Genomic DNA, 22,785 nt, shown 5'->3' with positions numbered 1-22,785 from the left:
AGGTCCTGAAACCTCCCCACTGTTTTCGCTGGAAGTGTCTCTGAGCCATCCCTCCAGCTCCCTTTCCCTCAGCTCAGCTCCTCTCCCCCTACTGGTTCCCTCTTCAGCTGCTGAGTCTCTCCCAACCTGTGTGAGCCCTTTCACTTCCCTTCCTTCCGATGGCAGTTCCCTGACAAAAGGATACCTTCTTTGCAGTAATTCAGACAACACAGGATATCTATAGAAGAAATAAGTAATGCATACCCCAGGAACACCAAAGTCAATCAAAAACATTCTAAGTAATAATCAATAGGTACAGGCAATTAGAATCTACCATTCTTAAAGGAACATAATTGCAATGATATCCAACTAGCAGAGATCTAGTACATTAAGTTTTTTACATCTTCATTAGTATTTCTTAGCTTTTTAAAGATTTATCCAGTGTAAATTAATCATAAATAGATTCCACCTGCTAAATAGTCATTGCTGTCTCCACCTTTTATATTGTAATAATCAAACGATTAATATGTGACCTCATTGATTACCTAAATTATATCAATAGAAACAGCCATGGCAAATGACTAGGTCAACACACACCACAATTGCCTCATTGCGTAAATCAAGTTCAGAATACCACAGCACACACGTAACTGGCTGTAAAGTAACATAACATTATATATAATGAAACTGTAATCTAATCGTCATACCAAAAAATTGCAAAGCACTGTTCCTGATGGCAATAAGATATCATATTACTATTATATGTTTTTATTGTCGTAAAGTCCAAGGATAGTCAAGTCCAAAGATTGTCAAGTCCAACGATTACAACGTACAGTTCCTGTTGGCAATGCCATTTCATACTGATATTTTCCTTCTGTAGCGTCCTATGTCTTAAAAGTCCACTGCTTTTCTTTTGTTTTGGAGAAAGAGATTGAGGAAAGAGAGGGGAGGATTTCTGAAGCTTTGAATTTGTCTTTCTGCTTGAGAAAAATAGGTAGAAAGGGGGAAGGAGGGAGGGAAAGGGGGGTGGGAACCCCTAGACATCCGCCTGACTGTTTTTGTGATTTTTAATTTCTTTCTGTCATGGAGAGAACATTAGATGAAGAAAAAGAGAGGAAGATAGGATGGGAGAAGTGGGCGAGGAGAGCAAGAGACGCCAGCCTCCCTTTGCACCATCTCAGCTAGTTGGCCATCACTCAGGGGCTCACATGGGGCTCCATATAAATATGAAAATTTGGGTCCGCCCCTGTTGCACAGCTGCCGCCTTCTTTGGATAATCCTGCCATCAACAGAACTGCTCCTGTCTCCTCGGGAATTTCAACCTGCGAAGCTCTACCGAGCACATTTGTGTCTGATATATATATAACCAAACAGCCCAACTCTCTCAGATCATGGACTGCTTTTCCTTTTCCTCCACAACTCATCAGGAAACTGGTTCTTTGGCTTGGAGGGCCTCTCGGCTTCAGACCATGGAGGGTGTCGCGTTGAGATGGGGAGCTGCAACAGTTGTGCTGCAAGGACTTCTGGCGATGACCTTTCTTATTTCAGGTACCAGTTATTGCTATTGGAATGTCCTTGAGTTGCAGACCTGGGTGGTTGAGTGGGCACCAACTAGATTTGCATGGAGAAACAAGAAGGAATTCCAAGGTAAATGGAAAAGGTTCAGAAAGGGGCAACCAAAAGGGTTCAATGGGGTCTAATGACTCATCTGGTAGAGCATGAGAAGCTTAATGTCAGGGTCATGGGTTTGAGCCCCATGTTGGGCAAAGGATTCCTGCATTTAACATGTACATAAGGACTCTCCTTAAGGGCAGAGGGATGTTAACTCTTGCCCTCCCAGATTCCTTCTTCAAGATCTTGAAGCTGAGCCAGCATCCTTTTAGATCAGCAACAAGAGAAAGGATTCAGTTACAGATAGGTAGCCGTGTTGGTCTGCCATAGTCAAAATAAAAAAATCCTTCCAGTAGCACCTTTAAGACCAACTAAGTTAGTTCTTGGTATGAGCTTTCGTGTGCAAGCACACTTCTTCAGATACACATGTGTATCTGAAGAAGTGTGCTTGCACACGAAAGCTCATACCAAGAACTAACTTAGTTGGTCTTAAAGGTGCTACTGGAAGGATTTTTTTAAGAGAAAGGATTGATAGAGTATGTAGCTAGTTTAAGCTGCTGCTCTGTTGTGATTCTCTTAGCCGGGTGCCTTAAATCTGAGTCTAATACACTAGATTATTATTATTTTTTGAGATTACTGTAAACAAGTAAATAAACAAAAACCTGGACATTTAAAAATCCACCCAGGCAGAAATTTCAATCCTGAAAAAGAGGGTGTGTCCAGGAAAAAAAGAGGACATATTGCAATCCTACTCAGGAGGTTTCCCATTAAGTGAATGTGCTATGACTTGCTTAATTCACATTTTTGGGAATGCTGGTGGGGAGGAGTGTCTCTATGACATCAGTTTAGCCCTGTCTGCAAGGAAGAGGAGGTCTGGGCTGCACCAGGGTAAGAGAAGGAGGAGTCATGTCCCCCAGGAGGTTTGCCAGAAAGTGAATGTGGTTTGACTTGCAATATGCTGGCACTCAGTAGAGAGGCAATGACTAAGCAGCCTAGTGTAGTGGTTTTTTTAAAATTGTGGGAAAATTTACCCATGGAGAAGCAGGAAATGAAGAAGACTTGAGCCTTCTGCTCCCTTCCCTGCTGAAGAGGGAGAAATGGGGAGGGGATGTTTCAGCTCTTTCTGCTGAGTGACAGCTGTCCGCCAAGAATCTGTATCCTGCCTCTAAGCAAGGGCAGTAAAAGCAGTCAGACCAGGAACTGTGAAGTGTGCCCCCATGGAGCTGTCTGCCTCCACCCATTTTTTATTTTTTATTTGTTCAAACTTTACTTTCAAACCTACACTGTGCTGTAGGTTTTTTCCATTATTATTTTCTATATTCTTCATTAAAAGATATAAAGTGCATAATTACAAGTGCACAGAGTAAGATAAGACACAATAAAGAAGAAGGAAAAGAAAATATGAATACCCATGTAGAAAACTCCACCCCACCCCCATCTTTATAAATAACATATTAGGTTAAGTTCTGGTTAACTACAATACCTTTTTTGGGGGGGGGGTGTTAATGCCTATTACAGTGGTGCCCCGCAAGACGAATGCCTCGCAAGACGGAAAACTCGCTAGACGAAAGGGTTTTCCGTTTTTTGAGCTGCTTCGCAAGACGAATTTCTCTATGGGCTTGCTTCGCAAGACGAAAACGTCTTGCAAGTTTGTTTCCTTTTTCGTAAAACCGTTAATACCCAGGGTGCATTGCTTGAAGAGGTGCAGTTGCGACTTGACTTCGAGGAGCAACACATTGCACGCGGTGTGGTAGCCTTTTTTGAGGTTTTTGAGGACTTTGCTGATTTTTGAAGCTTTTCCAAAACTTCTTTTGCAGCCGTTAGGTAAGTTAAACTTTTAAAACTTTTTTTGGGGTTTTTGGATTTTGGGTTGGGGTGTTTGGAATTCAAGGACTTGGTGTTGGGGAGAGGTTTGCAAGAATCTGGGAGCTTGTGTGGTTTTTTTCTGCATTTTTATGATTTTTTGTGACCATTGGGGCACTCTGCTGTGTTTTTTTAAAAAAAATTCTGGGTTTGAATTTCTGTGTGGTGGGTGGCTGAGGGAACAGTTGAGGAGGGGTTTGCAAGAATCTGGGAGCTTGTGTGGGTTTTTTCTGCATTTTTATGATTTTCTGTGACCATTGGGCCATGTTGTTCTTTTTCAAAAAAAAATTCTGGGTTTGAATTTCTGTGTGGTGGGTGGCTGGGGGAACAGTTGAGGAGGGGTTTGCAAGAATCTGGGAGCTTGTGTGTTTTTTTCTGCATTTTTATGATTTTCTGTGACCATTGGGCCATGTTGTTTTTTTTAAAAAAAAAATTCTGGGTTTGAATTTCTGTGTGGTGGGTGGCTGGGGGAACAGTTGGGGAGGGGTTTGCAACAGTTGGGGAGGGGTTTGCAATTTCTGTGTGGTGGGTGGGTGGCTGGGGGAACAGTTGAGGTTTTTGAAGACTTTGGTGATTTTTAAAGCTTTTCCAAAACTTCTTTTGCAGCCATTTGAGGATTTTGAAGACTTTGGTGATTTGCAGTCATTTCGTAAGTTAAACTTTTAAAACTTTTTTGGGGGGTTTTGGATTTTGGGTTGGGTGTTTGGAATTCAAGGACTTGGTTCTGGGTTTGAATTCCTGTGTGGTGGGTGGCTGGGTGCTTTTGAATTTTTTGGGTGTGAAGCACTGATTATTATTTTTTTTCTGAGTTTACGAAGCTAGGAGCTGTGCTGCCATGGGACCCAAGAAGACTGCTGCTGCAGAGGCCGGCGAGAGGAAGAAGGAGAAGGTGACACTGGAAATTAAGAAGGAGATCATCCGGAAGCACGACGGTGGAATGCGTGTGACAGACCTCGCCAAGGAGTATGGCAGGAACCCATCGACCATCGGCACCATCCTGAAGATGAGGGAGAAGATCCTTGCGACTGATGCAGCCAAGGGAGTCACCAGGATCGTGAAGAACCGCCCAGCTGTTCTGGAGGAGGTCGAGAAGTTGCTGCTCATCTGGTTAGAAGAGAAGCAACGTGCAGGGGACACAGTGACTGAGGCCGTGATTTGTGAGAAGGCCAAGGCCTTGCACGCAGACCTCGTCCGGGAACAGCCAGGAACCTCAGGCGAGCCAGAAGTCTTCAAGGCAAGCAGAGGCTGGTTTGACCGGTTCAAGACAAGATCTGGAATCCACAGCGTGGTCAGGCATGGAGAGGCTGCCAGTTCTGATGTTCCTGCGGCTGAAGACTTTGCATTGGAGTTCCTGGAGGCTGTGAAGACAGAGGGCTACGTTCCACAGCAGGTCTTCAACTGCGACGAGACCGGGCTGTTTTGGAAGAGGATGCCCAAAAGGACTTTCATCACTCAGGAGGAGGCCAAGTTGCCTGGCCACAAGCCCATGAAGGACTGTCTGACCCTGCTCTTCTGTGCCAACGCAAGTGGCGACCTGAAGATCAAGCCCCTGCTGGTGTACCACTCGGAGAACCCACGGGCCTTCAAGAAACACAAGGTCGACAAGGAGCAGCTGAGTGTCATGTGGCGATCCAACAGTAAGGCTTGGGTCACACCTGTGCTGTTTGTGGACTGGGTCAATCTTGCTTTTGGCCCTGCTGTCAAACAGTACCTGCTGGACAACAACCTGCCGCTGAAGGCTTTGCTTCTGATGGACAATGCTCCTGCTCATCCTAAAGGCCTTGAGGAGGACTTGTTGGAGGAGTTCAGCTTCATCAACATCATGTTCCTGCCGCCTAACACCACGCCACTGCTCCAGCCGATGGATCAGCAGGTCATCGCCAATTTCAAAAAACTCTACACCAAGGAGCTTTTCAGGCGATGCTTCGAGGTGACTGATTGCACCACCATCACCCTGCGGGAATTCTGAAAGGACCACTTCGACATCGTCACCTGCTTGAAGATGATCACCACGGCCTGGAAAGGGATCAACTAGAGAAATTTGAATTGCGCTTGGCGCAGCCTGTGGCCAGACTGTGTGGCACCAAGTGACTCTGATGCACCAGAGTCAACAGTGGTGCAGGACATTGTTGCCTTGGGGAGGACCATGGGCCTGGAGGTCACAGAGGAGGACGTCTGCGAGCTGGTGGAGGAGCACGACCACGAGCTGACCACCCAGGAGCTGGTCGAACTGCAGGCAGAGGCTGCGCAGGAGCAGGCCTCGCTGGAAGAGGAGGAAGCAACTGAGGAACGGCCGTCCTCCAAAGAACTGAGGGACATTTGCATGAAGTGGAAGGATGTGCAGGCTTTTGCAGAGCGGAACCACCCTAACAAGCACATGGCACATGACCTTGCGAACACTTTTGATACGTCGGTCATGTCGCCTTTCAGGGAAGTGCTGAAAAGGCGGATGAAGCAGCAGACCATGGACAGGTTCTTAAGCAAGAAGCAAAGAGTGGAAGAGGAACCTTCTTCGAGTGGTCCCCCAGAGTCTTAGAAAATGTAATGTACACTTTGTTGATTTTTAAATGTTTTTCCTGTCATGTTTAGAAACTTAATTTATTGTTCTTTCAATTTTTGAAATGCTCTTTACAGTATGTGTGACTTTAAAGAGCACTTAATAAACTCTTGTTGTACCAAATTTGGCTTTGTTTGGACTTTTTTTGACCATAGGAACGCATTAATTGGATTTCAATGCATTCCTATGGGATTTCGTGCTTCGCAAGACGAAAAATTCGCTAGACGAAAAAACTCGCGGAACGAATTAATTTCGTTTTGCGAGGCACCACTGTATTTGGTTGTCATTGTTCTGTTTTGTCAGTTTACATCTGACTGGTGTTGGTGTGAGTTGGAACCCAACATTTGGCATTGGGCTAGACGCCCCTCCTAGTCACATCTACCTCTATGATTTAATAAAGCTCTAGGACTGACCATTCTGGCATAGTTTTGCATCCTCCTTTGATATCTACACATCAAACCACTCACTCAGGCCCCTCCTTTGGGCCTGCGGTTCAGAACAGGCACTTGGCACAAATTTCTGCCCCCTAAGAAATTCTGCTTTCACTTTAAAGGGGGAAAACCTATTTCTAGTCCCTGATGATTTCAAGGCAGAATGACCGCTCCCCGCTTAAAACGGGGGGGGCGCCCTTTGCGTGGACGCGCGCAGCCCTGGATCTGGAGCAGCCCCATCAGCATAGGCTTGGCTTTGCCTTCCCTCAGGTGGGATACCTGGAGGTCCCCGAAAGACACTGCCAATAGCTTCTCCCGGATCTCATACCCTGTCTCCCCAAACTTCTTTTCAGGAATTTCTGCCTTGAAGTGTCATCACTACAGCTACATAGATCATCCCACATTCAAGTTATATACAACACAGGAGTACATTAGTAACTGTTCCAGTGCTGAGAATGTTTGCACAATTTCACAACTTGCATTAATTATAGGTAAGTGCTGCTCTGTCAGATGGATCCTGTGTGGCTGCTAGATTTTTGAGAGGAATAGCATGAAATTACTTACAACCCCTCAAATTCCCAGCGGGATTAACTGGGGCCTGAAATGATGCTTTGCATGCTTTCAGAATTGAAGTACTCAAAACATGTTTTGATTCATTTTATTTTATATTTGCTGATTTATGTATAAATCCCTGCACTCCATTTATTTCTTTTTTAATAAACAAAATTCTTAGCTGTTTCTGAGCGTTAACACAACCCAGTTCAGATGTAAGACTAAGCCATAGGTTAGTGCAGTGACAGGGGACCTCTGCCCGCCCCCCCAGATTTTGTTGGATCTCAACTCCTACCATCCCTAACCATTGGTTATACTGGCTGGGGCTGATGTGAGTGGAATCCAGAATCTGGCACTGGACTAGATGACACTTGTGGTCCCATCCAAATCTGTGAAATCTGGAGGGACAGATTCCTGTCCACAATGTAGTGTTACAAGAGCAACCTTCCATAAGTTTCCCTGGGTTTTGACATTGCAGAGAAGTATTCCTATTTCAAATACAAAAGCAGAAACCTTTTATCTCCTTGTGGCACAAGTGAACACAAAGGACAAGGGAGGCTGGTGCATACCTTCCTTGAGTTATTTTGCTAGGCTGGTCTGCATGATAGAAATATGATGTGCCTTTTGTGTGCTTCAGTGGGGGGGTTGACAAATGTGAGAGTGTAGAAAAGCTCTGGATTTTGCATGGCCGGGATGTAGGCCAGCCTCTTACAGGACAAGTTGCACCCATTGCTCCATCCAGAATTCCTTCTGCCTCTTGCGTCAGGTGCCCCGCGATGTTTGCCCACAACTGTGGGCTGATTTCCAACCCCGTTATTAGGCTTCTTAGGTATAACAACAGCCAGGAGGTGTGCCACCTCCCCCCCAAAAAACAGGCATAAGCAGAAAGAACTGTGCCAGCAGTTTCAAGGGGCACTCACATAACCCAAATTACCTCCACCTCAGCACAAAACTAGCCACAAACCAGAGAAAAGCAGGCAGCTTTGGCAGCCACTCCACCCCACCAAATCATGTATAAATCACCCCCAGCGTAAAACTGGTCAAGGTAAGATCGTTGGAACACCCTGCCACTGCATCAATCTATTGTTTGTATATATGTATCCACCCTCGTTTTAGATAAAGACCTTTTGATAATGGGCTACAAAGGCTGCGCCAGCAAGGACCCTCGGGATGGACCCATATCAAGTTTCTCTGGTGACCGACACTTTGCCGTCCAGTACGATGAGAGCTACTGTCTTGGTGACCTTTGCAACGGGTATTCGAAAAAGTGGAAGGTTCCCAAGACCCCTATCGAGGACACAGGTATTTTTTTAAAAGGCCACCTGACCGTTAAGTGAGAACTCACAGTTTCACTTGTTGGGTGGTTGGTTGTCAATAGGGAGGCTTGAAGAATTCAATTTTGGAGATTTCTAAGGCAAGCAGCCCTGTTCCCCAACTCTTGGGCTCCTATGCCAAAGAAAAGGTAACCCCGCTTCTCAAGAAATGGACAGGACGGTGTGCTTTAGGGTGTAATTTAGCTGCGAGAGCATGGGAAAGGTTTGGCGGAGTGGGAACATGGGGTGCGCTGTAGGGGAGGGGTGAGCTGGGGTAAAGGGAGGGGACGTGCTCAGGTGTGGGGTTTGACAAAGAGTCTGGCAGGTTTGGCAAGTGGAGAAAGGCAAGGGCAGCAGCTCCTAGTATGTGCAAACATTCGCACACATTCTTTGCAATGCAAAATTCAAGAAAGTTTGGGTTTCAAAGGATAGCTTTTTTCCTTCACGTATTGACCTATACTCATATGTATTCATTTCAATGGGTTTACCCTGAGTACAATTGAGATACTGACTGCTTTGTAAAGGGAAAATTAAGTAGGTTCACTTTGATATGCAAAGCAAACCGAAAGACACCCCCCCCCATCATTAGTGAAGACACAGAATAATGGGGGAGCCTCCTATAAAGGGGAGCCACCCTTTTCAACCCAGCCCCACATTAGCAGCTTAATGGGGTGAGTGATGCTCAACGGGCCCCTTGCTCTTCATTTTGCTTTCTTATTGCAGCAGCTGAAATAAGCAGCTCCAACCAGTGTTACTCAGGCTTTTATCATACCTACTACGGAATACTCCAGACTATGAGATGCGGCAGGGGCTACAACCGATGTTACAATGGCAGTAAGGTCATTTCAGTAGGTGAGTTCACCCTAGGAAATTTATTCCACAGCTCCTGGCCTACAAAACATTTTGCCCCCTACTGAACAGGAAGCATTCTTTGCAATTAATTGTTCAACCACCCAACCTATGCAAATATGATTTATGAGTGTGTGGCCAAAGCCATTACAGAGGATAAAATACATAAAAGATTATAAAATACATTACAGAGTTAAAACAAATAATTAAAATAGTTTTTAAAACCAAACGTTATTGTCAGTTCAGAGTTTGCTCCCCGGAAGAATTTAACTTCCTCCCACAGATTCCCCCCTCAGAATTGACAATCTAAGGCAAAACAGGCCATTTTTTCAGAGGTGTAGGGGGCCCTGCCCCCTAAGAACTCATGGATGTGGGTTACGCCTCAGGCTCCGTGTTCTTCACGATTCCCTGTGGTGTTCCACTGCATGCTGGGAAAAGAGGGGCAACACCCCTCATGCCTAACGTTTTGTGCCTTTCTTTTCTTCCCTTCCTTCCAAACATCAACAGGAGGCCTCCAAACATCAATGATCTTCAGAACCTGCCAGCGCCCAGCCTGCATTGATATGAGAACTGATTTCACCAGTAATATAAATATCACCAGCGAGTGGGGGTCGTGTTGCTCTGGCAGCAATTGCAATAGTCAGATAATTAACCCAACCAATTATGGTGTGAGGAGCACCACCAACCCATACCTGTCTTATGATCATTATGGGTCAGGTTTCCAAGGGCTCAGTCTTCAACTTTGCCCTTTCCTGGCAGTCCTGGGAACCACCATCCTCGGGATATGGGGGTGAGGAAGGGGGTTTGGGAGCACCTGAACTGCTGGAACCTGCATTTGGGTTTGGCAAGGATGTGTTGTGGAGCAGAAAGGAAGGGAGGGAGGGAGGGAGGGAGTTAGGGCTCCAAGACAGTGACCAATTGGATGTATAGCTCATATCTATAAAATAAAATTTTATTTGGATAACTACCACCTTGGGGTCTGATTCTCCCTCCCAAAACCAAGCAATTTGTTTGCTTCCCAAGATCCCACAGATTTGGGCTGTGGTGGCAAAATACTAAGGGCGATACCCATCTAAATTCTATTCAGAGCAGATCCACGGAAATAAATAATAATAATAATAATAGTAGTAATAGTAATAGTAATAGTAATTTATTATTTCTATCCCACCCATCTGACTGGGTTTCCCCAGCCCCAGCTTTCAACAGAACATTACAAACAGAATAAAACTTCAGACATTAAAAACTTCCCTAAACAGGGCTACCATCAGATGTCTTCTAAAAGTCAGATAGAACTTTATTTTCTTGACATATGATGCGAGGGTGTTCCACAGGGCAGGCGCCACTACCAAGAATGCCCTCTGTCTGGTTCCCTGTAACCTCACTTCTCACAGTGAGGGAACCGCCAGAAGGCCCTCGGCGCTGGACCTCAGTGTCCAGGCTGAACAACGGGGGTGGAGACGCTCCTTCTGGTATAGCTGAAGTTAATAGCCTTGCCCATTAACTTCAATAGGACTACTCTCCATAGGACTGGCATTGGAGACAACTCATAAACTACATATTCAATATTATAATATTGTTATAGATTTTGGTGGACCCCTAAACCCTAGACATTAATAAATGCTAAGATGTTGATTATTTGGGATATGATGGAAGAATAGAAGCTGTAGAGGAATTCCAGGACTAGCCTATGCAAAATGACCTGGCCAAGCTAGGGCCATTAAGGAAGAAAAGGGGGCTCTAGAGGGCCAAGAGAACTGTCCTTCCCCCCTGCCCTGAGGTGTGAACAGAGGCTGGGGGTTTGGAAGGTTGTCAGGGGAACCGGGTATAAGGTGACAGGAAAAGAGTTTTAAGCAAATGCTGCTGGGAATAAGAAGAAGGAAGAAGGACTGGGATCCATCTTGGGCAGGCTAGCTAAAGGCTGAGGAAGAGAGATGCCTTGGACTTCCTCTGGAAAGAACTCTTCTGTAAGATCTGGGCTCCCTCCATGCAGATTTAAGGTGTAAATAGGTGAATTAAGCATATTTATTAAAGTTACAACAGTCTCCGTCATGTCTCAGTTCTCCAAAGGAACACAGACTCTGAGTCAGTGCCTGGAACCCCATGGGCTCTTGCAACTGCTCGACAGATGGGGGGGGGGGGACAACTTTTGTGACAATATCAAGAATGGTAATCCTTTCCAACAATGGTAATCTATACTACAGTTCTGTGATTCTATGTTCCTACAACTAGAGGGCAAAGGTAACACATGGAAGATGTCCCTTGAATCCTTCCTTCCTTCCTTCCTTCCTTCCTTCCTTCCTTCCTTCCTTCCTCCCTTCCTTGAAAAATCCACTCTTCACTCAACACAATGCAATAAAAACTACATCATATTCTTCAAACAGGAGTAAGACTGAGAGACAAGAATAATATAGTTGTTAAGCGGAACAGATGCGATGAAATAATTGCAAATGCCTGGCAAATAAAATCCCACAAGAGGGACAAACTGTTTACTCACCAAGGGGGGATAGAAGCAGACTCTGTTCAGCAGTGATTTTAGGCAAGACAAGTATTGCTCCACTACAGACATGAGGCACCTCAGGCCCAGTAGCTGAATGCGGCCCACCAAATGTCTCTGTGTGGCCCCCAGGACTTTCCAAAGGCTGTACTCCTTATCCTCAGGTTTTTGACTCGCACCCTCCTCAAGTGATTTTGCAGGAATGACAGGTACACTTGAAGTATGAAATGCCTCTTGTTTTTCTGGAGGAAGGGTGGAGATGTGTGTATACAGGGATGTGGAGATTGAATAACTTTTGCACAACTGGAATGTAGTTCACACTCCTGGCTCCACCTACTTGTTTGCCTCTGGCTCCGCCCACCACTGATATAAATCTCTCCCCAGGTTGCCTTCTAAGGAATACAGTTCTGGGCAGCAGGAGGGGTCCCCCAACTTTGTCCCGTTCAGCTAGGTCACGGTGCAAGATCAGTGTTTCTTTGCCAGCGACGTCTGCAGAATCTTCTGCTCCAAACCAGAAGCCATCAATCAGAAGCCATAATTTGATAAAACAGGGCCATCTGGCAGAGATGTCAGGTTGCACTAGTTACATAATGTCCTTTTCATAAGAGACAGTTTATTTCTGCTGCTGTTGCTGCTTCTGTGGGCATTTGGGAAGACCGCTCCCTCCTCCAGCCAATTCCATCGGAGGGGCAGGGCCTATACCCACCACCACAGCTTAAGAGGCGAGAGAGAGGCCTCCAGGACATTGCTGCTGTTGCTGCACCGGTGAGTCTTTGGGAAGACCGCTCCCTCCTCCAGTCAATTCCATCGGGCAAATGGGGCGGGGCCTACACCCACCACCACAGCTTAAGAAGCGAGAGAGAGGCCTCTGGGACATTGCTGCTGTTGCTGCTCTGGTGAGTATTGGGAAGACCACTCCACCCTGCAAGCCAATTCCATTGGGCCCAAGGGGCGGGGCCTACACTCACACATACTCTGAGCAGCTCCCTGCAGCAAGTGGCAAAAATGATATTAAATGTTTTAAGTGTTCTTAATTTGCTGCACCTCAAATGGTGTTTTTTTACAGTATTATATTATTTTATTATTTTCTTTCTGCTTGGGGTGGGATAAATGTTTAGTTGGGGTGAGGAGTAGTTTAAATATAGCGTAATTGTTTCTTGCTTTGTTTTTACTTTCATTATTTTGTTAAGTTACTGTATAGTTTGTACTTTGCTTTTTAAGGGGAAGGGTTAAGGCTCCCTGGGAGAGGGCCATAGCCAATAGAATGGCTGGGGCAGGTTCCACGGGGGGGGATGTATTGGGACACCCGATCTCAGTGATCAAGGGCGGGAAGAGGAGTTACGCTAAGACCATGTCATTACCAAGGAGGCAGGCTTAGTCATTGTTTGAGGAGTATCCCTGCCTCCAGGTCTGGTCCTGACCGGAAGGATACTGGAATCAGCAAGAGAAACCCACATGACCTGAAAGTGTTGCTGTGCAATGCCAGGTCAATGATGAATAAAACCAGTCCCATCCAAGACCTGATTGTGGATGGAGAATTTGACCTGGCATGTGTGGCAGAGACTTGGTTGGATGAAGCAGATGGGCTTGTCCTTGCCGCTGCTTGTCCACCAGGTTTCTCTTACATGCAGCACCCAGGTCATGTGGGCAGGGAGGGGGGGTTGCAGTGATTTTTAGGAAGTCATTAGTCTGCACAGGCGTCCCGTTGGGAAGACCCAGTTTTCTGAGTGCATGTTCTGGAAGTTGGGCAATAGGGGCAGTACAGGATTCCTTTTGGTGTACCGACCTCCCCAAGGATTCCCTGCAGAATCTTCCGCTCCAAACCAGATGGCGGATGTGCTCCTGGAGACACCTAGTCTGGTTGTCCTGGGGGATTTTAACATCCATGCCGACACGACCTTATAAGGGGCCACTCGGGACTTTGTGGAAAGCATGGCCTCCATGGGGCTGTCCCTGAATAAGTTTGGCCCAACTCATAGCCACGGACATGCCTTAGACCTGGTGTTTACCTCTACGGATGTTGGTGATCTGACACTAAGTAAAAGCGAAATAAAAGAAGTGTCATGGTCAGATCACTTCCTGGTGCAACTGGACTTCTCAGCAAACTTCTCAGCAAACCTTCCCCTCTGCAGGGAGGTGGGACCGATTCAGATGGTCCACCCCCGCCACTTAATGGATCCAGTTGGCTTCCAGAGAGTGGTGGGGATGTTTTATCCCAAGCTGATGGCCTTTCAGCTGATTCCTTGTCCATCCTGGCTAATAAAAGCTAACCAGGAAGGGCTGGGCAATGGGCTCTGCGGGGTGATGAATGCTTCCCTCTGTGAAACGAGCATTCCCAGACGCGCTGAAAGAGGTGGTCATTAAACCGCTTCTTAAAAAAACATCTTTAGACCTGGCCAGTATGGCCAACTATCACCCAGTCTCAAATCTATCATTCTTGGGAAGGAGGAGGACAGACCTGGACTTGGAGAACAGTCGGAAGAAGATAAACAGGAAGAGGAAGAATCCCAATCATAATAATAAAATTATTTTAATTTTAATTGGATATAGAAATGGTGGTGAAAGCATTATCATGGAATGTTAATAGACTTAATTAGAAAGTGAAAAGAAAGAAAATCAAACACTTATTGATTTTTTAAAAAATGGATATAATTTGTTTACAGGAAACAAATGTTGCTAAAAAACACACAGAATCGTTCTAATAAATAAAAGATTGGGAAATGCATTTGTAACTTCAGCTGTAAATAAGAAAAGGGGAGTGGTTTTGTACATTAAAGGAAAACACAATGCAAAAGAATTGTTTAAAGACAATGAGTGGGGAATGATAGGGGTCTAAGTCACACTGCAAGGCAACAACTTTATCATTGTTGGGATCTATGCACCAAGTGAGAGGAAATCAGACTTTGATAAAGAATTGGAGGAAAAATTGTTCGACTATATGGACCAGAAAGTAATTTTGATGGGTGATTTAAATGGAGTTGTGTTGTTAGAAATGGACAGAATGTCAAGCAAAAGGGAGGGAAAACTCCCAAAGGCTCTTTTTTCATTGGTGGAAAATCATGATTTAATTGATATTTGGAGACTTAAAAACCCATTAACAAAACAATTCACATTTTTCTCTGATTCAAATCAAGTTCTAGTAGAGTAGACCATGTCTGGATTCCCAAGGACTGAGCTTCAAGAACAATAAGTACAGAGATATTGCCAAGGACATTTTTGGATCATAATTCCATAACTTTGGAATTTAAAGGTAAAGATCAATCTTCTTTAGCGCCTCTCTCACACAAGACACGACACGCTAGCAATTTGAATAGTTGAGGTTTATTTCTCAACAACTGGCTTTCAGAAATCTGAGCTTCCCACAACTCAGTCCTCACTATCTGAAGAAGTGTGCATGCACACGAAAGCTCATACCAAGAACTAACTTAGTTGGTCTTTAAGGTGCTACTGGAAGGAATTTTTTTATTTTGACTATGGCAGACCAACACGGCTACCTATCTGTAACTCAGTCCTCACTGTCAGAGTCAGTTGACTCGACTGGCTTCCGGCCCCTTCCAATGCCAGATATACCCCTTCCAATGCCAGATATACCGTAATGAAAATGATATATAGATGGTATTTGGGATAGACTGAAATTGTCATTCTGGGGAAGAATCTCTGTGATAAAGATGAATGTGCTACCCAAAATGTTATTTCTATTTCAGACAATCCCAATGATCAGTGGAACAGGACAGTTTAAAGTTTGGCAAAAAGCATTGTCAAGATTTATCTGGCAGGGGAAGAAACCTAGAGTAAAGTATAAACTTCTTACAGATAAAAAAGAAAGAGGCGGATTCTCACTGCCAGATTTAAATATATATTATGAAGCATCTTGTTTGACTTGGTTAAGGGATTGGATGAAACTACAAAATACAGACATATTAGATTTAGAAGGTTATGGAAACAGATTTGGGTGGCATGCATATTTGTGGTATGATAAAGTCAGAGTTCACAGAGGCTTCCTGAATCATGCAATAAGAAAACCATTGTATGAGGTATGGATGAGAGTAGAACATAAAACACCAATGGTGGGTTTCACCAGCAGAAGCAATTTCAGTCGAGCGGTTAAATATGAAAGGTAATTGGCCCACATATAAGGAGTTGCTAACAGAAAGGGATAAAGTGTTAAAAATGAAACCATATGATGAAACATGTGATAAGCTAACAGGTTGGTTACAGTACCAACAAATTAATGATGTATTTGAATAAGACAAAAGGAAGAATGGCTTTGAGACATTTAGATGCGAATTGTTGGAAAGTAAAACAAAAATCCTATCTAAAATGTACGAGTTACTTCTAGAATGGCATACAAAAGATGAGGAAACTAAGGAAGTAATGATATAATGGCCAATAGACATTGTCCATAACATTGACTTTGATAAATGGTCAAGGTTATGGAATACGGGTATGAAATTTACTGCAGGCATGACACTGAAGGAAAATATACCGTAATGAAAATGATATATAGATGGTATTTGATCGCTACCAACTACGACTTGCCGATCAGAAGGTTGGCAGTTCGAATCCCCGCGACAGGGTGAGCGCTCCTGTTGCTCGGTCCCAGCTCCTGCCAACCTAGCAGTTCGAAAGCACGTCAAAGTGCAAGTAGATAAATAGGTATCGCTCCGGCGGGAAGGTAAATGGCATTTCTGTGCCCTGCTCTGGTTCACCAGAAGCAGCTTAGTCATGCTGGCCACATGACCCAGAAGCTGTACACCGCCTCCCTCGGTCAGTAAAGCGAGATGAGCGCCGCAACGCCAGAGTCAGTCATGACTGGACCTAATGGTCAGGGGTCCCTTTACATTTAAACTAGCAAAAATGTATAGAATGAGTAATAAGCATTTTTGGAAATGTAAGGTTAAAGAAGGGGATTTTTACCATATGTGGGGGACGTCTGATAAAGTTAAACTATTTTGGAACAGTATTTACAATGAATTAAGAAAGATGTTCAGGTACACCTTCCCAAAGAAACCTGAAGCTTTTCTGTTAGGAATGGTAGGTGGGGAAATATCAAGAGTTGATGAAAAAATTGTTTATGTATGCACAACAGCTGCTAGAATTTTATTAGTCCAAAAATGGAAACAGCAGGAGTTACCAACAATTGAAGAATGGCAGACGATGCTGACGAAATATGCGGAACCGTCAAAGCTGACCGGGAGAATCCGGAACAAGAGTGACCAAGCATTCCAGAGAGAAGGGAGTAAATTCATATCATATATAGAGAACCATTGTAAACACAGAAAGACTCTAGAATAAAACTCACAACGTTTAAAATAAGTATTCCACATCTTCATTTATATACACTATTACAACTTTATCAAACTTATTCAGTGAGGCTTAATCATCAATGGATCCCATATGGCAAATGGTCATTGCGGTCTCCACTTCCTAATGTTGAACATAAAAGTATAAATTAATCTTAGGAGATTGTAACATCATTAATTACCTAAACACCTGTTGTTACAAGAAAGGATACCTTCTTTGCAGTAATTCAGACAACACAGGATATCTATAGAAGAAATACCGGTAAGTAATGCATACCCCAGGAACACCAAAGTCAATCAAAGATATTCTAAGTAATAATCAATAGGTACAGGCAATTAGAATCTACCATTCTTAAAGGAACATAATCACAATGATATCCAACTAGCAGAGATCTAGTACATTAAGTTTTTTACATCTTCATTAGTATTTCTTAGCTTTTTAAAGATTTATCCAGTGTAAATTAATCATAAATAGATTCCACCTGCTAAATAGTCATTGCTGTCTCCACTTTTTATATTGTAATAATCAAACTATTAATATATGACCTCATTGATTACCTAAATTATATCAATAGAAACAGCCATGGCAAATGACTAGGTCAACACATACCACAATTGCCTCATTGCGTAAATCAAGTTCAGAATACCACAACAAACACGTAACTGGCTGTAAAGTAACATAACATTATATATAATGAAACTGTAATCTAATCGTCATACCAAAAAATTGCAAAGCACTGTTCCTGATGGCAATAACATATCATATTACTATTATATGTTTTTATTGTCGTAAAGTCCAAGGATAGTCAAGTCCAAAGATTGTCAAGTCCAACGATTACAACGTACAGTTCCTGTTGGCAATGCCATTTCATACTGATATTTTCCTTCTGTAGCGTCCTATGTCTTAAAAGTCCACTGCTTTTCTTTTGTTTTGGAGAAAGAGATTGAGGAAAGAGAGGGGAGGATTTCTGAAGCTTTGAATTTGTCTTTCTGCTTGAGAAAAATACCGGTAGATAGAAAGGGGGAAGGAGGGAGGGAAAGGGGGGTGGGAACCCCTAGACATCCGCCTGACTGTTTTTGTGATTTTTAATTTCTTTCTGCCATGGAGAGAACATTAGATGAAGAAAAAGGAGAGGAAGATAGGATGGGAGGAGTGGGAGAGGAGAGCAAGAGACACCAGCCTCCCTTTGCACCAGTGCAGCTGGTTGGCCATCACTCAAATGGGGCTCCATATAAATATGAAAATATGGGTCCACCCCTGTTGCACAGCTGCCTTCTTCTTTGTGTAATCCTGCCAGAACTGCTCCTGTCTCCTCGGGAATTTCCTCCTGCGAAGCTCTAGCTAGCACATTTGTGCCTGATATATATATAACCAAACAGCCCAACTCTCTCAGATCTTTGACTGCTTTTCCTCCATCAGAAAGTTGGTTCTTTGGCTCAGAGGGCCTCTCGGCTTCAGAGCATGGAGGGTGTCGCATTGAGATGGAGAGCTGCAACAGTTGTGCTGCAAGGACTGTTGGCGATGACCTTTCTTATTTCAGGTACCAGTTATTGCTATTGGGATGTCCTCTAGTTGCAGACCTGGGTGGTTGGGTGGGAGCCAACTAAATTTGCACGGAGAAACAAGAAGGAATCCTAAGGTGTATGGAAAAAGTTCAGAAAGGGGGAACCTAGTGTAGTGTTTTTTTAAAATTGTGGGAAAATTTACTCATGGAGAAGCAGGAAATGAAGAAGACCTGAGCCTTCTGCTCCCTTCCCTGCTGAAGAGGGAGAAGGGGGGAGGGGATGTTTCAGCTCTTTCTGCTGAGTGACAGCTGTCAGCCAAGAATCTGTATCCTGCCTCTAAGCAAGGGCAGTAAAAGCAGTCCCCATGGAGCTGTCTGCCTCCACCCATTTTTTATTTTTTATTTGTTCAAACTTTACTTTCAAACCTACACTGTGCTGTAGGTTTTTTCCATTATTATTTTCTATATTCTTCATTAAAAGATATAAAGTGCATAATTACAAGTGCACAGAGTAAGATAAGGCACAATAAAGAAGAAGGAAAAGAAAATATGAATACCCATGTAGAAAACTCCACCCCACCCCCATTTTTATAAATAATGTATTAGGTTAAGTTCTGGTTAACTACAATACCTTTTTTGGGGGGGGTGTTAATGCCTATTATTTGGTTGTCATTGTTCTGTTTTGTCAGTTTACATCTGACTGGTGTTGGTGTGAGTTGGAATCCAACATCTGGCATTGGGCTAGACATCTGGCATCCTAGTCCCATCCACCTCTATGATTTAATAAAGCTCTAGGACTGACCATTCTGGCATAGTTTCGCATCCTCCTTTGATATCTACACATGAAACCACTCACTCAGGCCCCTCCTTTGGGCCTGCGGTTCAGAACAGGCACTTGGCACAAATTTCTGCCCCCTAAGAATTTCTGCTTTCACTTTAAAAGGGGAAAACCTATTTCTAGTCCCTGATGATTTCAAGGCAGAAAGACATTGCTAATAGCTTCTCCCGGATCTCATACCCTTTCTCCCCAAACTTCTTTTCAGGAATTTCTGCCTTGGAGTGTTATCACTACAGCTATATAGATCATCCCACATTCAAGTTCTATTCATCAAAGCAGTTCATTAGAAACTGCTCCAGTGCTGAGAATGTGTGCATAATTGCACAACTTACATTAACTATAGGTAAGTGCTGCTCTGTCAGATGGATCCTGTGTGGCTGCTAGATTTTTAAGAGGAATAGATTTTTGAGAGGATTTTACCTTAAAGGTAAAGGTAAAGGGACCCCTGACCATTAGGTCCAGTCGTGACCGACTCTGGGATTGCGGTGCTCATCTCGCTTTATTGGCCGAGGGAGCTGGCATACAGCTTCCGGGTCATGTGGCCAGCATGACTAAGCCGCTTCTGGCGAACCAGAGCAGTGCACAGAAACGCCTTTTACCTTCCCGCCGGTGCAGTACCTATTTATCTACTTGCACTTTTAGCGTGCTTTCGAACTGCTAGGTTGGCAGGAGCAATGGGAGCTCACCCCGTCGCGGGGATTCGAACCGCCCACCTTCTGATTGGAAAGTCCTAGGCTCTGTGGTTTAACCCACAGCGCCACCCGCCTCCCTCATGAAATTACTTACAACCCCTCAAATTCTCAGCGGGATTAACTGGGGCTTTGCATGCTTTCAGAATTGAGGAGCTCAAAACATGTTTTGATTCATTTTATTTTCTATGTGCAGATTGTTGTACAAATCCCTGTACTCCATTTCTTTCTTTTTTAATAAAGAAAATTCTTAGCTGATTTTCTGTGGGCTGATTTCCAACCCCATTATTAGGCTTCTGAGGTATAACAACAGCCAGGAAGTGTGCCCCCTCCCCCCCCCAAAAAAACAGGCATAAGCAGAAAGCAGGAAGAACTGTGTCAGCAGTTTCAAGGGGCACTCAATAACCCAAATCACCTCACCCCCAGAGTAAAAATGGTCAAGGTAAGATCTTTGGAACACCCTACCACTGCATCAATCTATTGTTTGTATATATGTATCCACCCACGCTCGTTTTAGATAAAGGCTTTTTGGTAATGGGCTACAAAGGCTGCGCCAGCAAGGACCTTTGGGATGGACCTATATCAAGTTTCTCTGGTGACCGACACTTTGCCGTCCAGTACGATGAGAGCTACTGTCTTGGTGACCTTTGCAACAGGCATTCGATAAAGTGGAAGGTTCCCAAGACCCCTATCGAGGACACAGGTATTTTTTTTAAAAGGCCACCTGACCGTTAAGTGAGAACTTACAGTTTCACTTGTTGGGTGGTTGGTTGTCAATAGGGAGGCTTGAAGAATTCAATTTTGGAGATTTCTAAGGCAAGCAGCCCTGTTCCCCAACTCTTGGGCTCCTATGCCAAAGAAAAGGTAACCCTGCTTCTCAAGAAATGGACAGGACGGTGTGCTTTAGGGTGTAATTTAGCTGCAAGAGCATGGGAAAGGTTTGGCGGAGTGGGAACATGGGGTGCGCTGTAGGGGAGGGGTGAGCTGGGGTAAAGGGAGGGGACGTGCTCAGGTGTGGGGTTTGACAAAGAGTCTGGCAGGTTTGGCAAGTGGAGAAAGGCAAGGGCAGCAGCTCCTAGTATGTGCAAACATTCACACACATTCTTTGCAATGCAAAATTCGAGAAAGTTTGGGTTTCAAAGGATAGCTTTTTTCCTTCACGTATTCACCTATACTCATATGTATTCATTTCAGTGGGTTTACCCTGAGTACAATTAAGGTACTGACTGCTTTGTAAAGGGAAAATTAAGTAGGTTCACTTTGATATGCAAAGCAAACCGAAAGATTCCCCCCCCCCCCAATCATTATTGAAGAGACAGAATAATGGGGGAGCCTCCTATAAAGGGGAGCCACCCTTTTCAACCCAGCCCCACATTAGCAGCTTAATGGGGTGAGTGATGCTCAACAGGCCCCTTGATCTTCATTTTGCTTTCTTTTTGCAGCAGCTGAAATAAGCAGCTCCAACCAGTGTTACTCAGGCTTTTATCATACCTACTACGGAATACTCCAGACTATGAGATGCGGCAGGGGCTACAACCGATGTTACAATGGCAGTAAGGTCATTTCAGTAGGTGAGTTCACCCTAGGAAATTTATTCCACAGCTCCTGGCCTACAAAACATTTTGCCCCCTGCTGAACAGGACTTGTTGGGAAGCATTCTTTGCAATTAATTGTTCAACCACCCAACCTATGCAAATATGATTTATGAGTGTGTGGCCAAAGCCATTACAGAAGATAAAATACATAAAAGATTATAAAATACATTACAGAGTTAAAACAAATAATTAAAATAGTTTTTAAAACCAAACGTTATTGTCAGTTCAGAGTTTGCTCCCTGGAAGAATTTAACTTCCTCCCACAGATTCCCCCCTCAGAATTGACAATCTAAGGCAAAACAGGCCATTTTTTCAGAGGTGTAGGGGGCCCTGCCCCCTAAGAACTCATGGATGTTGGTTACGCCTCAGGCTCCGTGTTCTTCACGATTCCCTGTGGTGTTCCACTGCATGCTGGGAAAAGAGGGGCAACACCCCTCATGCCTAACGTTTTGTGCCTTTCTTTTCTTCCCTTCCTTCCAAACATCAACAGGAGGCCTCCAAACATCAATGATCTTCAGGACCTGCCAGCGCCCAGCCTGCATTGATATGAGAACTGATTTCACCAGTAATATAAATATCACCAGCGAGTGGGGGTCGTGTTGCTCCAGCAGCAATTGCAATAGCAATAGAATTAACCCAACCAATTATGGTGTGAGGAGCACCACCAACCCACACCTGTCTTATGATCATAATGGGTCAGGTTTCCAAGGGCTCAGTCTTCAACTTTGCCCTTTCCTGGCAGTCCTAGGAACCACCATCCTCGGGATATGGGGGTGAGGAAGGGGGTTTGGGAGCACCTGAACTGCTGGAACCTGCATTTGGGTTTGGAAGGGCTGTGTTGTGGAGAAGGAAAGAAGGAAGGAAGGAAGGCGGGGAGTTAGGGCTCCAAGACAGTATCCTGTTCCAACCAATTGCATGTATGGCTCATATCTATAAAATAAAATTTTATTTGGATAACCACTTCCCTGGGGTCTGATTCTCTTCCCAAAACCAAGCTATTTGTTTGCTTCCCAAGACCCCACAGATTTGGGCTGTGATGGCAAGATACTAAGAGCTATACCCAACTAACTTCTACTCGGAGCAGATCCACTGAAATCAATGGACCCAAGTTAGCCCTGTGCATTAACTTCAATGGGACTACTCTCCATAGGACTGGCATTGGAGACAACCCATAAACTACATCTTCAATATAATAATATTGTTATA

General features: G+C 44.2%; 1 protein-coding gene across 6 annotated transcripts; it reads left to right on the top strand.

The window, feature by feature from the left end:
• Nucleotides 1-744: 744 nt before the first annotated feature.
• On the top strand, nt 745-22,543 carry LOC308484330 (ly6/PLAUR domain-containing protein 5-like). Of its 6 annotated transcripts, none has more exons than XM_081019182.1 (6): nt 745-973; nt 1,407-1,527; nt 6,795-6,932; nt 8,110-8,295; nt 9,030-9,158; nt 9,663-10,066. In XM_081019182.1, exons 2-6 carry the CDS (start codon nt 1,449-1,451, stop codon nt 9,947-9,949), a joined length of 819 nt encoding a protein of 272 aa, XP_080875308.1. In that variant the 5' UTR covers nt 745-973; nt 1,407-1,448; the 3' UTR covers nt 9,950-10,066. The 6 variants fall into 6 exon arrangements, with proteins under 6 accessions (XP_080875308.1, XP_080875307.1, XP_080875306.1 ...); XM_081019181.1 differs by lacking the exons at nt 1,407-1,527; nt 6,795-6,932; nt 8,110-8,295; nt 9,030-9,158; nt 9,663-10,066 and adding exons at nt 18,373-18,493; nt 19,501-19,638; nt 20,502-20,687; nt 21,427-21,555; nt 22,070-22,543 and having other exon boundaries at nt 806-973; XM_081019179.1 differs by lacking the exons at nt 745-973; nt 1,407-1,527; nt 6,795-6,932; ... (1 more) ...; nt 9,030-9,158; nt 9,663-10,066 and adding exons at nt 12,292-12,549; nt 18,377-18,493; nt 19,501-19,638; ... (1 more) ...; nt 21,430-21,555; nt 22,070-22,543.
• Nucleotides 22,544-22,785: the final 242 nt, after the last annotated feature.

Source organism: Podarcis pityusensis (genome assembly GCF_964106645.2).
Source record: "Podarcis pityusensis genome assembly, chromosome: 8".
NCBI classification, from domain to species: domain Eukaryota; kingdom Metazoa; phylum Chordata; class Lepidosauria; order Squamata; family Lacertidae; genus Podarcis; species Podarcis pityusensis.
The sequence above is the reverse complement of the archived record's forward strand: the minus strand, read 5'-3'. Positions and strand labels throughout refer to the sequence as shown.